At 42.6% G+C, this 13,989-nt stretch overlaps 1 protein-coding gene across 1 annotated transcript in view; it reads left to right on the top strand.

The window, feature by feature from the left end:
• Positions 1-568: 568 nt before the first annotated feature.
• SH3BGRL2 (SH3 domain binding glutamate rich protein like 2) overlaps positions 569-13,989 on the top strand; it is a 38,183-nt gene continuing 24,762 nt past the window's right edge. Inside the window, exon 1 of the mRNA XM_063152867.1 lies at positions 569-737. Coding sequence (XP_063008937.1) covers positions 693-737 — 45 coding nt within the window. The 5' untranslated portion in view covers positions 569-692. The remainder of the gene's footprint in view (positions 738-13,989) is intronic.

Below are 13,989 nucleotides of genomic sequence, written 5' to 3'. Positions count from 1 at the left end.
GCCTCTCCTGCGTTGTCCCTGTTGCTTGCCTTGGCAGGATTGCCTATCCAGAACGGGTTATTTTCCACCCCTCTGCCGCAGTAAGCGGTGACCAAGATGCCAGACCGGACCCAGCGGATCAGATGTGGCTGCTCCGCATGGGGTAGGAGGAGCAGGAGCAGCCTGAGCCGGAGCGAGGAGCAGCGCTCCTGGCGGGGGAGCAGCTTCAGGCGCTGCTCACCTCGACCTGCGGGCAGCGCGCCTGGAGGGCGGCACCAGCCCCTCTCGGCCTCTCCCGGGCGCTGGGGCGGGCAGGCTGCGGCAAGCCCCCGTTTCCCCGGCAGCTGGGGGCGGGCAGACTCCTTCCCGGCTCCCTCCCGGCTCCGTGCTACGGCTGTCCCCGCCCGGGGAGAACTACAGAGCCCGTCGGTCCCTGCGCGCCGCCCACACACCCCCGCCTGTCGCCGCTATCGCTGCCTCCTGCCAGCCGGGAGCTGGAGCCGGCTCGCCCGAGAGAGCGGGGCTGCGCGGCAGGGCAGGCAGGGCAGGGCAGGCAGGGCAGGGGGTGCCTCTGCTGCGGGCGGTGGCCTCGCTCGGGGGCGGCGGCGAGGTGGAGCTGGGCGGCCCCGGCCCCGTCCCGTGCCGGGGAGCGGCTCCTCGCAGCCTCGCTGCCCCGTCCCGAGCGCTCCTGTGGCCGCGGCTCATGAGTGAAGATGGTGATCCGCGTCTTCGTCGCCTCCTCCTCGGGCTCGGTGGCGGTGAGTGGGGGCGAGCGGCGGGGAGCGGGGAAAGCGGCGCGGCCGCCGCGGGCAGGGCTCAGCCTGCGGGGCCGGGCACCGCCGGGCTGGCACCTCGTCCTCCCCGCCTGCCCAGCCTGCCCTCGGCTCCGAGCCGGGCCCCGCAGCCCGCGCGGAGCCGGGTCCGTCCGTGGGCTGCCTGGGACGCGGGGATGAATTTGCCGCGGTTGCGTGTGCGATGGGGGCGGAAAAGACAATTCTACTCCGCAAGGCTGCCGAAGCTTAACTAATTCGTAAATTGCCTTTGGCAAACCAGGCACCCCGAAACCTTTGTAGGGGACAAACGTTGGGTGTGTTTAACGGGTCTTAGAGGTCGTTAAGTGGGGCTAAACTTTCCCTGTTGGGAGGCGACCAGCGCCGCGGTGCCGGGGAGAAATCCCGAGGGAGCCGAGCCCGGGCAGGTGCGGTGCCTCGGTGCCTGCCACCCGCGGCAGGGTGGACACATAAATACTTGAGAGCCTAGGGACAGGCTGCGGGCCACCAGCGCCTCTCTGCATTAAGAAATACTCTGGGATAGGTACAGCTCTTCTCAGACTCACTTTTGAAGGGCATCACTGTGTTCTCTGTTTCACTGAAGCTTGTACATCATTCTCTTGTTTAACTAATCATGCCTGTGACCTATGAATTTCCATATTTTCATATAAAGTGACAGCTTTCTGTTAAGGGAATCTGGGCATAAACATCCTACTGAATTCGTTCTTTAATAAGAAACATCTAAAGGATTTAGATATAATTGATATTCTTTCATGCTTCAGCAGTGAGGGCAGCAGCACTTTCTGTGTTGCAGAAGGACGTAGCACATTCCTGTGTGAAGGTTTATTGTGTATTCAGTTCCTTCAGCCTTTTACTGTGTGGATCTAGTTTTCAGCTCAGTAACATGATGACAGGTATGTGTTCTGATATGTTTTGGCGTGAAGTGTTCAAAGTGCTTAGTGGCTGCGTTACAGCTAATAAAAACTAATTATCCATTTCAGTAGCCAGCATCTTCAGAACTCTAATCCATGTCCATCAAGCATCCATGAGAGAAAAAACCTCTTCCCTGCATGGGCAGTTGGTTCATGCTGTGGTAGTGTAGCATTGCTGGTTTCAGTTTCTGTTTCATGCCCCATGGGCTGAACAGTATACATACAGTATATATTTTGTTTTCATTGGAGGGGTAGAGAAGGGCCACATCTTTCACTCACCCCCATCTCCAGTCTGCAAGGAGGTTACTGATAGGAGTTTTTCATTCTGCTCTCTGCTTACCCTGTCTGCCTGCAAGGTACAAATGCAGTTGGCAGAGCAATATAATCCTCATAACTATCTATTAACCCAGCAAACCAAATCTGAGTTTGATAAGCAATTTAAATTGCACATTGGTTCTCTTGCTGACTTTTTTTCTGGGTTGGACAGCAACAAGATGACAGAATATGGGTAATAGTTTGCATGCTGGTGATATTCAACTTCCTTCATCTAGTCAGTAGTGCATCTGAGTGCAGCTTAGCCAGAGCAGAACAGATGATTTGGTGGTTGAAGGTGCTGTTATAAAGGGCCAGTGCTCTGACATCTCTCTTCTGTCAGTTTTGTTCATCTGTGTTATCACAGCATGTAAGACCTTTAATTATGGGCTAGGTTCCTGCTGTTCTCAGTGTTGCATCACGGAGCCTTTCCTTTTTTCTGTAGGCTTTGCAGGGGGTGTCCTTAGATCCAGGCTAAGGATGGAGGAAAATGATGAAGAAAACACTATTATTAGCTAGTTATGTGGGAATCTGCATCTGGAGAAGAAGGTGGTTACTGTATTTCATGTCTTTAAACAGTTTTAAGGGAAGTTTTAAACTTATTATCATCCTTCTAGAACTAAACATTAGTGAAAGGAGTCTGAGTCATACGATTGCCATCTCCTCCAGCCTTCAACACTATATCAGCTATTTTTTGGGATCCTGTGCCATTCATGAGACAGAATTATTTCCCCATCGAGAAAAAATGAGTACCCCATATAGATCCTACTCTGTGTCCTACTAAAAATGGTGCCAGAATTCATGGTTTAATTTCTACCTCTAACTTGAGTCAAATTGTAGGCTAGCTGCTTATAAGAGTGGGTGTTTCTCAGATGAGTATCTGACCTGCTGCAATTGACCAGAAACTTCTATATGTAATACTGGCTGACAAAAAAAGCAGTGTCATTGTGACGTAATTATTTTTCTAATCTCTCTAGAGAGACTTTGTGAAATTAATCTTTATCTTAAAATGGAAAGTCCATGTAGTATCTAGAGTAAGCTTTTGTTTTGGCAAATATAATGAGCTAAACTCTTTGTGTATGCCTCCTTTCGAAATCTTCAGAATACCCAGGTCAAATGATAGGCATTTGGCTGAAACATTGCTGAGAAATACACTGATTGTGTACTCAGAAAAGGTTTTACTTTGCATAAATATAACTTTATCTGGAAACTACTAAAGTATTTATTGATCTTGGTGTATATGTCTTATTGATATTTGGTGTAATTTGTTTTGGGTTAAAGAAGATAAAAACATATAATTGTCACACATAATTCTAAGAGTCTAGTGCATAAAATATTTTGATGGTCATTTCAAAGAGTGAGAAAAAGAAGTAATTTAAGGGAATGAGAAGGAACCAAGAATAATGTGAATTTTCCCTTCATTTGGTTTTGGAGTTCTCCCTGCAGCATCTTCCAAACATCTGAAAGTTCTTAGACCCCCAAGAGGTTAATTGTTGTAACTGCTTTTTGTTTGTTTAATAAAACTTGTGACTATAAATGCTTCATGAGCTTAAAATAACCCGCAGATCCCAAAAGGTAGTTGTTGCTGGAGTGGAAACCTTGATCTTCAGCGTTCAGGGAAGCTGGACAGAGGGCTTGGCCTGCCGGGACGCTGTGGAGAGCTTGGAGCCCTTGGTGTGGGAAGGGCGCGGGAGGCATTGTGCGTGCGGGTACATTTCTAAATCACCTCCTGTTGTTCTGAGCGTGCATTAGGCAGATTCAGTCGAATCGCAATGTGAAGTCTCTGAATAGGCAGACAGGCATGTTTCTACAAGCCTTACTGTCTCCTGCTCTTTCTGACCTGAATTTCTACTTGTGTTGGTAAGCTGTGTCTCGAATTGCAAGCACCTCTTTGTAGGGCTGGGGAGGCAGGCTTTGCTGCTCCTCCCTGATAAGGACAATCATTGTTCTTTTGTGCCTAAGAGAAAGGTTACTTTAAAAGTAGCCTTTGCTGTTCTCCCTCAGCAGTGCTTCACTGTTTTCAGGAAATAGTTTATGCCCATGTTTTTCACCAGATCATTCCCAGATGACTGTCATTTTATCTGTTTCACTTTCTCCAGTCTATCAATAAGAATTTACACTTGTGCTACTGTACTACATGCGGTCTCATAATTAAATAGTTTTCAGTGTTTTAAAGCAGCTTTACCTTTGTCAGGAAGCTGGTAGCATGAGCTAATTACGAACTTTAGGTTTGTAATTCCTGCAGTTATCTGGAAATGCCAAACCGGAGAAAACTTGAGTCTTGCAATTAGAGGACTGAAGATCAGGTAAGGGGAATATCACTGAAGAGCTGTTAAATAATGGAGAACCTTCAAACAACTGCCTCACTTGTACTTTCTCCTTTGTGGTATTAATTTGTTGTAGCTTCATCTGTTGAGCTGAACAGATAATATAGGGAAATTAATGAAATAATGGCACAACAGGTACAATCTGCTTTGACTAGTGAGATATGTGAAACAACTTTCCATTGAAATTTTTGTATGTTCACAAGATGAGAAAAACAGGTCACTGAAATGAATTCCTTTTAGTTCACAGAGATAAGTGCTGGTCAGCCACATTCTTCAGGAGAAATGTTTGGGAGGACAGGAGAGTTTGGGGAGGAACAGCAACAACCTGAAAAGAATAGACGATTTTACATGACCAAAACTTGGACTTTGACTCTTGCAACTGAAGAGGATTATGGATTTTTTACTAGGAAGCTTGATAAGATAGGTGCAGTTATTGTTAAATTGTTTCTATAGCAAATATTGGCTCTGTGGGACTAATGCTCTCTTTTTGATTAAGCGCATTATGGAGGTCAAATGAGTTGGATTTTTTTGTTTCCTGGAATGACTTTAAATCACATTATAAAACTTTGGAATGTCAGAATAATTATAGTCATGTTTGTTTGGTTCACTTGTTGTTGGGTAATGTAGTGGAGACATTCTTAAGGCTAAGCTGGTTTCCGATGGATGATGAATTTCAACTCCACCCTTGTTTGTAAAAAGTCATTGTAATTCAACATTTCTCATAGCACTTAGCAGAAAGATTGTGCTTCTTGTTGGAGTTGTGCAATAAGTTAATTTAGAATATGTCACTTCTAGAATATCCACCATCTTAAATTTTTTTTTCTTTGCCTCTCTTCACCCAAAAAGCACAACAGTCAAAACTGAAAGTGATTTTTTTTGAGTGAAACAAGTGCCTTTTGAGAAAACAATATTAGTTATGGTGGTCATTTGGAGGGATTTACAACTTGTTGCATGTGATTTATGCAAGTTCAACTAAAAAGAATGAGCTTTGTAAATGTTACGTATTATCATGATTTTTTTTAATATTTGGGTTTTGTAAACTCAGATCAGAGCAGCAGGTAAGCTAGCTTTTCAGAAATGAGACAATAGTCTTTCCAGTTGGAAGTGATCCTGAAATATTTACCTGGGAAGTAGCAGTATTTTAAGTGTTTAACCATAGTATTGTCTACATCTGTTGGCATGCTGAGGATCCTGTTGGATTGGATCCTCAAAGCCTGATTTATGAATCCCACACGAACATTGTACTGTGTCACTTCACCTTTCAAGGCAGTGGTGCTTGTGGCTGTGCACCTACAGAGCACTGCTGTAACCACAGCAGTGATACTGGAAGGAAAAAGCTGGATCCTTGCTCAGTCACTGGACACATCTTGGATATTAGCAATTATATTAGGTGCATAGGAGAGATGTGGGGACTTTCTGGATCTGGTCCCTTGACTTCATTTTCCCTCAAGTTCCTTATTATCAGGTCAGGTGACTCATACTAATTTTTGCTGGCTTCTGTCAGTCCTATTTTGCAGGGTTATGGCAGAGAGAGTCTGAGAGTCTCACTCATGACTGAATTCTCTTGAGGCAGGGAGGTCAATGGTGAAGGCTTTAGCTGGTTTTCACCTTAAGGACTTACTATTTGTATCTAGGTTTCAGGTCTGTATTCCAAATAAGTCTAAACTCTGGTTCCATTCTCCTGCCTTGTGATGATGGAGAGAGCTGTGAGCCTGTGGACAGCAGTTCAGATCACTTAAGGAATGTGTTCAGGGGGCAGCTGAGTGTGAACCCTAGTCACAAGGATGCAGGCTGAATTTGTGTATGGTATTTAGTACCTAACTGTTGCACCATTCCTGTATGCTCTAGTGCTTTCCAAATATTTACACTTCTTCTTGGCAGATAGATCATGTCAGAAATAATGCTGCTTTCAAGAACACACTTTGTACTACACAGTGTCATGTGCAGAAAGTTTCTTACTGAACTTTGATTACAATCAGCTGTAATAAAACTTCAAAGGAGGTATTGTTCTGACTGAGATTATGAAGACTTTTCCCCTTTGTTTTTCTATAGAGTACAAGTCCCCAAATGAACATACTTAACTGATGGTAACCTGTTCTCCATAATCTTCCTCTCAGATTGTTAAAGTCAAGAAATTACTTTTTCTAATTCTGGTCATAGTGCTTGTGATTGCTGGATGTTGCATATAACTGAATTTTATAATAAATGAAAAAGAATACTGAAGTAAAAGCTAACTTGCATGCAATTTTTTAGTACAAGTTACTTAGGAATGTTCAGAAATTGGGAGTTGTGGAAAAATAGCATTTAAGGAAGTTCTTAATTGTATAATATCAGTATCACTTTTATGTTTATCTATCTGAGTGCAACTTGAAGATAGAAAATTGTCACTGAGCTGGTAACCCAGAGTGTATCTCTTTGCTAGCAAGTACTCTAAGGGCAACAGCTTCCTCACTTACGCCTCAAGTGTTGGCCCCCTAGGGGAGTCTGTCCAAAAGGAAGTGCTGCAGTCTTTGATTTCCTTATAGTGTGGAAGCTTGCTAAGAGGAGTAATGAACACAGAAACACAGTACTTCTTGGAATCTATTCCTAGTTGAAATCTACTGTATCCAAAAAATCTACTGTATCCATACTTGACCATGTTCAAGTATGTCAGTGTTTTTTAACAGATTGATTTTTAATGTTTTCCAGAAGATAGTTAACATTTCACAAGTCCCTTAAGCTGGCAAATTTTCTTCCTTGGCAAGGTGAGGGTAAATGTAGAGGCAGTGGTAGTGTTTCTCACCTGTGACTGTCAGTGAAATTGGTCTGCAGATAGCTGCCAAAGCTCAGAAGAGCTTCTGAATTCCTCAGTAGCTGAGATATTGTTTCCATAATCTTCTCTCTTGGGTTGGTTTGTTGTTTGGTTGGCACCCATTGGATGGACAGATGGACTCAATTCAGAGACCTATGTCACTGTTGCCTGTCATTTCTGAAAACATCAGATTTCAGTGTGTCTCATGCAGATTAGCAAAGGGTGACCCCATCTTTCAAGGGATGATTCAAAGTTGTTGGTGACTGAGCAGAAGCAGTGACTGAGATACAAATGTTGTACAGGCAACTCCTTTAACATCGTTTGTCTTACTGCAAGAGAACACAGACACAAAACTTCCTTTCTTGTCTTATGTGGGCTGTAGACCTTCATCTGTGAAGTATTTTGGGTGAAATCTTTTAATTCTTCTGTTCAAAGCTGTGGCAGTCTTTCCACTCAGGTGTGCTACTTTACTGTAAGATATTTATCACCATTCTGAAAAGGCTGAGTCTTAGGCATGTGGGTATCCTCCTTTTGTGGTCATAAGAGCTACAGTGATGAGGAAGCTACACAAAACAAGTTATTTCTATGTCGTTAGTGGGGGAAGGGAAAATCAATTTGATTTACATCAGTAAACAAGCTTATTTAGTCTAAATTTAATATTGTACTTCACTGTAATTGAATTTGGTACAAAGAAAAGGGAGTAACTGTCTTGCTAGCTGATTTCTGAAGGGAAGTTCTTAGGAGATGCAGGTTGTTCAGGGAGTCAAGTGAATCATCTGTGACAGTGTGCCCTTCTATTGCTGCCCATCTTCCTTGGGTAGGACAGACCTTGTCTTCACAGTTAAAGAGTTCCAGGATTTGTTATGTTGGTTTTGCTGTTCCATCCCTGGATAGCTAGTACCCATCATTTCTACTAAGACAAAATGGCAAAACACAAGGAGTTTGTCATTGTACTGCAAGGAATAAACTTGCAGAAGTTAATTCCTGGGAGTGACATTTGCATATGTATCAACTTGTATTTTGTTTGAATATGCATATGTAGACATGTGCTTTTGCATGCACACATATATATGGAGAGATACAAATATCCATATATATAGATATATGCGGCTATGGATATATATGTATATGTTTATGTATACACACTTGAGCCTTTGAATCACTGATAGTTGCTAATTATCCCTCAGTAAAAATAAATCACTGATTTTATCATTTCCAGAAGAGAAATAAAGTCCTGATGCCTTTAGGATGCTCAAGATATGTCAGCATCTCTCCGGGCTGTGTCAAAAGTGCCTGCTCCTTTATTGCATCTGTGGATGTCTGTCTTCAGTGTAAGCTAGAGAGCAGAAATCATGGTGCTTGCTCACCTCTCTCTATTATTCTGTGTTATTCCATGTGTCTGGTCTGTGCCTGAGAGCTTTATTTATGTACCTTACTTCAGCTAATGAGTTGTTTGCAGAATATCAGAATAGTTGTACCAACATAAGATACACACCAGTATGATTGTGCTGGCTAATGGGGACATACAGTGGAATAAAACAGTTCCCTTCCTGCCTAGGAAAAAGGTAACATGGGTGTAAACAATGGTACAAAGATTTTTATCTGACAGGGATGACAGGGGCATTGGAAGACCTTAGTGCTGATAACCTCAAAGTTGCTCTTCTGCCTGTTTCAGAGCTCTTGGGCTGAACTCCTGGCTGTGTTCTGGCCTCCTCCATCGCAGCTGAGCATTTGCCTTTGTGGATGCTGAGGTGGCTGAGTGATACATTGCCCCATGGAGCCCAGCATCTGCAGCACCAGGCCATGGATAGTTGTGCCCCTGTCACATGGGGTAATGGTAGCTTAAGGCAAGCTTCTGCTTGTGGCAAAGCCCTGAACAGCCACAGTTTCTGGCTTTCTGAATGTCCCAATTCATGGGATTCTTCAGTTGCGCACTCTGCCAGCGGTGTTACCCTCAGAGTTTTTGTTTGTGAGAAGACGTCTGAAACCATGAACCTGTACTTCATATTAAATGCAAATCCAAACGTGATTGAGTATGTTCCATTCACACATGCTAATTTGCTTTCCCATTGGCTTTTGGATTTTCATGCTGTTACAAAAGGGCAGAATATTGTTTACCTTCATATGTTGGGAGATAATGTCCTGTTGTGATTCTTTCAACCAGTCTGTGTATCACAGGTCCTCTGAATTCACTGGGTAAGTCCCATTTACAGCAAGAAAAAGTGACTCAGAAAAAAATTCATCAGCATTTAACAGGGGAAATTCTATTAAAACTTTCACAAGCTTGTTTTGTTTCCTGGCATTTCAGTATGCTGCAGAGAATCATATTGGGTATTATCAGTACTTTTAAGACATTTATGAATGATTATTTGGAACAATCTAGTAGTAACATTACAAATCAATTAAAGACTGGTTTCTTAATCTGTGTTTTTTGGTGAAAATCAAGTGAGTTTTTGTGTGCCTTCATTTGAAAGGAAGCTGCCTTTGATCTGATGAACAATAGAGCATCAGCAACTGAAACCTGTCATTAAATTGCTGCAGGGTTGGTGAAATTATCATCCCTGTCCAATCTAAAGAAATGCAATTCAAGTATGCTTTAAACCTTTGATCTGGATCTGCATCTCCTAAGGTCAGATAGTCTTTCTGAAACATCTCTAATTGAGTGATCTGATAGGTTTATGTAGAAACAGAGACAGGAGTGGCATTTGAAGGGTGTAGATACCATCACATTCTTCAGTAGGAACCAGCTAGGAAGCTAAAATTAGTTAGAAAAGAGATACAAAAAACTAGTCTTTGATCAAAGAAGACAGCTGCTATGAAGGCCCTGATGTGCAAGCAGTCCCTTCCTGCTCAATCAAACTGGCTTGCCTGCAGCACGGTCTCTTTTCTAGTGAGGGTTCCCAGTCTGGAAGTCAGTGAGTTTATGCAGCAGTGGTGTTCAGCATACCTTTGGCTATGTGGAGGTGTCTCCTCTTGACCTTACAGATGTGTCTGCAGTTTATAGGATAATAATCAGATGGCTGCTGTGATGTGCTGCTGACAAAGGGATGCACCTTGTCTCTAAGAAATGGCTGCAAAAGTATGAAAGAAAAGAGAATTTACAGATACAGAGCTGCAAAAACACTCAAGCTACATAGATAATAGTTGCATTTGTTGAAAGAGGAATAATGTTGACATTTATTAATAAGGTTAGAAACCTTGTTCTGCTCAGTTGAGTCAAAGATAATTTTGTTACTGATCTGAATAATAGCAGTGGCAGTCAGCCCTGGTTTAGAAAATCCATCCTCTTAGTCTTACAAAAACATGAGAAAATGTTGCAGTAATACAGTCCAGTTTTATCTGAAATATGACATTTGTCTCAAGCCACAATGCATTTTTCTGTTGCAGTTTCATATAGTGCTGAGAAAACCTGTAAATATCTGCAAAAACGTAGCACAACAAAATCTGTATGACTTTCACTGCTGTTACTGCTGTTTTTTTAAAGTGCATTGTCAGGGGTGTGTATATCTGTAGTTGGCAGAATGACACATCTGTGCTGTGTGGATAGTAACTGTCAGGGGAAAATAGCAGAAGCATTGACAAGTTTGTTTCACAAACTTGTGTTTGAAATTCTTTGGAGCCTGTTGGAATCATAGTATCTCTGCTCCTTTAAGGTGAGAGAACAAATAAATGCAAGCATAATCCTTCTCAAGGAAAGGCTAAATGTTTTTTCCAAGTGGTCAAGGGCACTTATCATTCCCCCAGATTCATGGAGGAGGATTAGTACCTGTGTGAGAATAATATGGCTGTGACCTTGTTTATGTAGGAACAGGATTCTGCGTTAAACCCAGCGTGCCCCTGCTGGGCGAGGCAGTGCTGCAGTCCTCTAGCTTGCCTTGCTGTGCCTTGAGCCCTCTGCCTTGCTGTCAGGAGACTGCTGCACGTGGCATCCTATGGATCCACATTCTGCATCCACTGGCTCTGGGTTCAGAAGTAGCTGGAGCTGCAGCTGGGTGTACCTGGGTGTTGGGCTGTGGGCCCTGAGTGACAAAATCTAAAGGGTGCAGCTCGTGCTTATGGCAGGAGATGGCCAGAATTTATATCTTGAGTTGACAGAACTAAGACCCCACCCAGATGAAACAAGGCTAATTGCTTGTTGCATCTCCTGGTAACACACTGCTAGGTGTTTTTATCCCTTCTGGTAGATAAATATTCCTATGCCACTGGGTTTTGCTGCTTAAAGCTAATGAGAAAGAAGAAACATGACCTACTTTTTTTAGTGCTGAAAATTTTCTTTTCTATCTCTTTTGCCATAAATACAGAAAATACAGCTGGGAATGCTTTATTCATTGTGACAAAACAATGTGACTGATAGATACAGAGAACTAGTTCAAACACTTTCTGTGTTCTGCTGACTCACCTCATCACAAAAAAATCAATTCTGTATTTTCATCTTAAAAGTTCAGGTGGTAAACATGTTACATAATAGGAAATGTGTGTGAATCTCTAGTTAGGGCAATTTTTTGTTTTTAAACTTTTATATTTCTTCACAGAATTTAGAGTAGAATGGAATGTTTCAGTTGGAAGTAACCTACAGTGATCATCTAATCCAACTGCTTGACCACATCAGGGCTCACCAGAAGTTAATTAAAGCATGTTATTAATGGCATTGTCTTAATGTGTCTTAAACAATTGTAAGCTAGGAAGGCTGTTCCAGTGTTTGACTACCTGTGAAGAAAGGCTTCCTTATGACAAGTCTGAACCTCCCCTGACAAAAGTATTACACATTCCATCGCTGGATACCAGGGAGAGGAGATCAGCACCTCCCATTCCACTTCCCCTCAGCAAACTGTAGGGAGCCATGAAATCACCCCTCAGCCTCCCTTTCTCCAGACTAGACAAGCCCAGGGCCCTCAGGGGCTCCTTTCAGCACTTTCCGTCCAGCCCCACCTCCAGTTTTGCTGCCTTCCTCTGGATGCATTTAAGGACCTTCACATTGTTCCTAATCTGTGGGGCCCAGAACTGCTCACGGTACTGGAGATGAGGCAGCACCAAGGCTGGATGCAGTGGGATTATCACCCCTCTGGATCAGCTGCTAATGCTGTGCCTGGTGAGCCCAAGGCTGTGAATTGCCCTCTTGGCTGCCAGGGCACACTGCTGAATATTAGAGCATTTGCTTGCTTTCCAAAACCTGCTTATAAAGCTGCCCTCTTTGGTGCTATTTCAGTGAACTTTAATCAATTACCAAATATTTAATGTTTTAGGAAAATAAAGAAACAAAATGGATTAATCATGTTTTACTTCCCAAAATCATAATTCTGCCGAGCAAGCTGATGCACACAACAAAGCAACAGCTCTTAATCCCTGCAGATTTTTACCTGTAGCAGTTTTAGACTCACATGTGCAAGATACCAAACTATTCCTTGCTCTGCTTACTCTGCAGAACTGTGAGACTGAAAGATCAACTTTCTGTTCATCTCTGCAGGACTGAGTTTCCAATAGTTTAGACTTGACAGTTCTCACCTACCTTGCTGAACTGGAACTTTTCTGGGGAGCAAAGTATATTCCCCAGAATCAAACAAGAAGAAATAAACATGAATAAACGTAATATAGCATGGAGATCAGGGAACAACTTGCATTTAGTTAGTAGGTACTGAAAAGCAGTTGAAATAATATGGGTTGCAGTTATTATACTTGTATTTATGTGTATGTATTTTGAAAAAGAAGATAGATGTTGCTTGTTGAAAGGGTTTCTTTCCTGATGCAAAATACTTGCTATAAATATGCCACTTTGACAAAAGGGAGTAGTATGAGGAGGAGTTAAATGTAGAATACCAAACAGGAGATTTAAATTATTCTCTGGCATCTTTGAAAGGTTTCTGCTGGAAAAATGCACTAAAATAACACTTTCTTTTTAACCACGCTCTTGAACTACTGAAACATATGGTAAATTGCAAACAAAAGCATCAGTCTATTGAAAGAAGTTAGCTGCCAGCTAAGATTTGAATTGTTAGTCTTTTGAAGCAATAGTCTAGCCCTGCAGGATGGTTCCACCAGGAGAAGTTCTTGATAGCAGAGAACATGTTTAATGAATCCCTGAGCTCTTCCAAGCTGGTCGAAGTTTCTCCTATCTCTTATGCTAGCCACCAAGATCCTCACTTTGTTGAAAACGAAAAAAAAAGATCCTAACCCATAATTCTAATAATTTTGACTTTTTGGCTCACTGTTGGCTGAGACATTTTTAAAATCAGATGAAGTAATGGGCAAGCTCTGGTAACCTGCCCTCTGTTTTAGTTAGTGGTGAAGAACCATTGAAGAACCAACACGCTTTCCCAGTGTCCTCACAAGAAAATACCTGTGACTAGGAAACAGTATCTGTTTCGAAATACAGATATTTTGAATATCTGTAGCAAAAATACAGTTTCAAGCATGCATTTTGTCAAATAGAAATGTTTTTAGGATAGTGTAATTCCACAGATTCTTCCTGTGGGTTATAATCTAAACTGGCAGCAGGCTTTGCAAGCTCCCCTACTGGAGCAACCAGCTTGGCACGCTGACCTTTACTGTGGCAGTCCCCTGCTGCTTGCCAGGCTGGGCAGGGAATCTTCTGCCTGTGCTACTCAGTCTGCATGGAGTCCTTTGGCTCTTAGTCTGTCTCACTAATTTGGAGCTGCCTGTACCCTCTGTGAGACTTCCAGGTTCTGGTTCAATTCCTGCTGTACAGTCTTCAAATTTCACCTTGTTTTAGCCTTTTTTTATTTCCACAGCAATGCTGTATTTTTTAGTTTCATACTGATGCGATAGAAGAAAATTCACACCACTAATTGGAGGGTAGATCCAGCATCAATGGCATTCTTATTCTTTTGATGAGAAAGCAATGAGCCAAATTTTGGGGTTTA

This window comes from Melospiza melodia, chromosome 3, assembly GCF_035770615.1.
Source record: "Melospiza melodia melodia isolate bMelMel2 chromosome 3, bMelMel2.pri, whole genome shotgun sequence".
Taxonomy (NCBI): domain Eukaryota; kingdom Metazoa; phylum Chordata; class Aves; order Passeriformes; family Passerellidae; genus Melospiza; species Melospiza melodia.
Note: the sequence above shows the minus strand (reverse complement) of the source record. Positions and strands in the feature narration are given on the sequence as shown.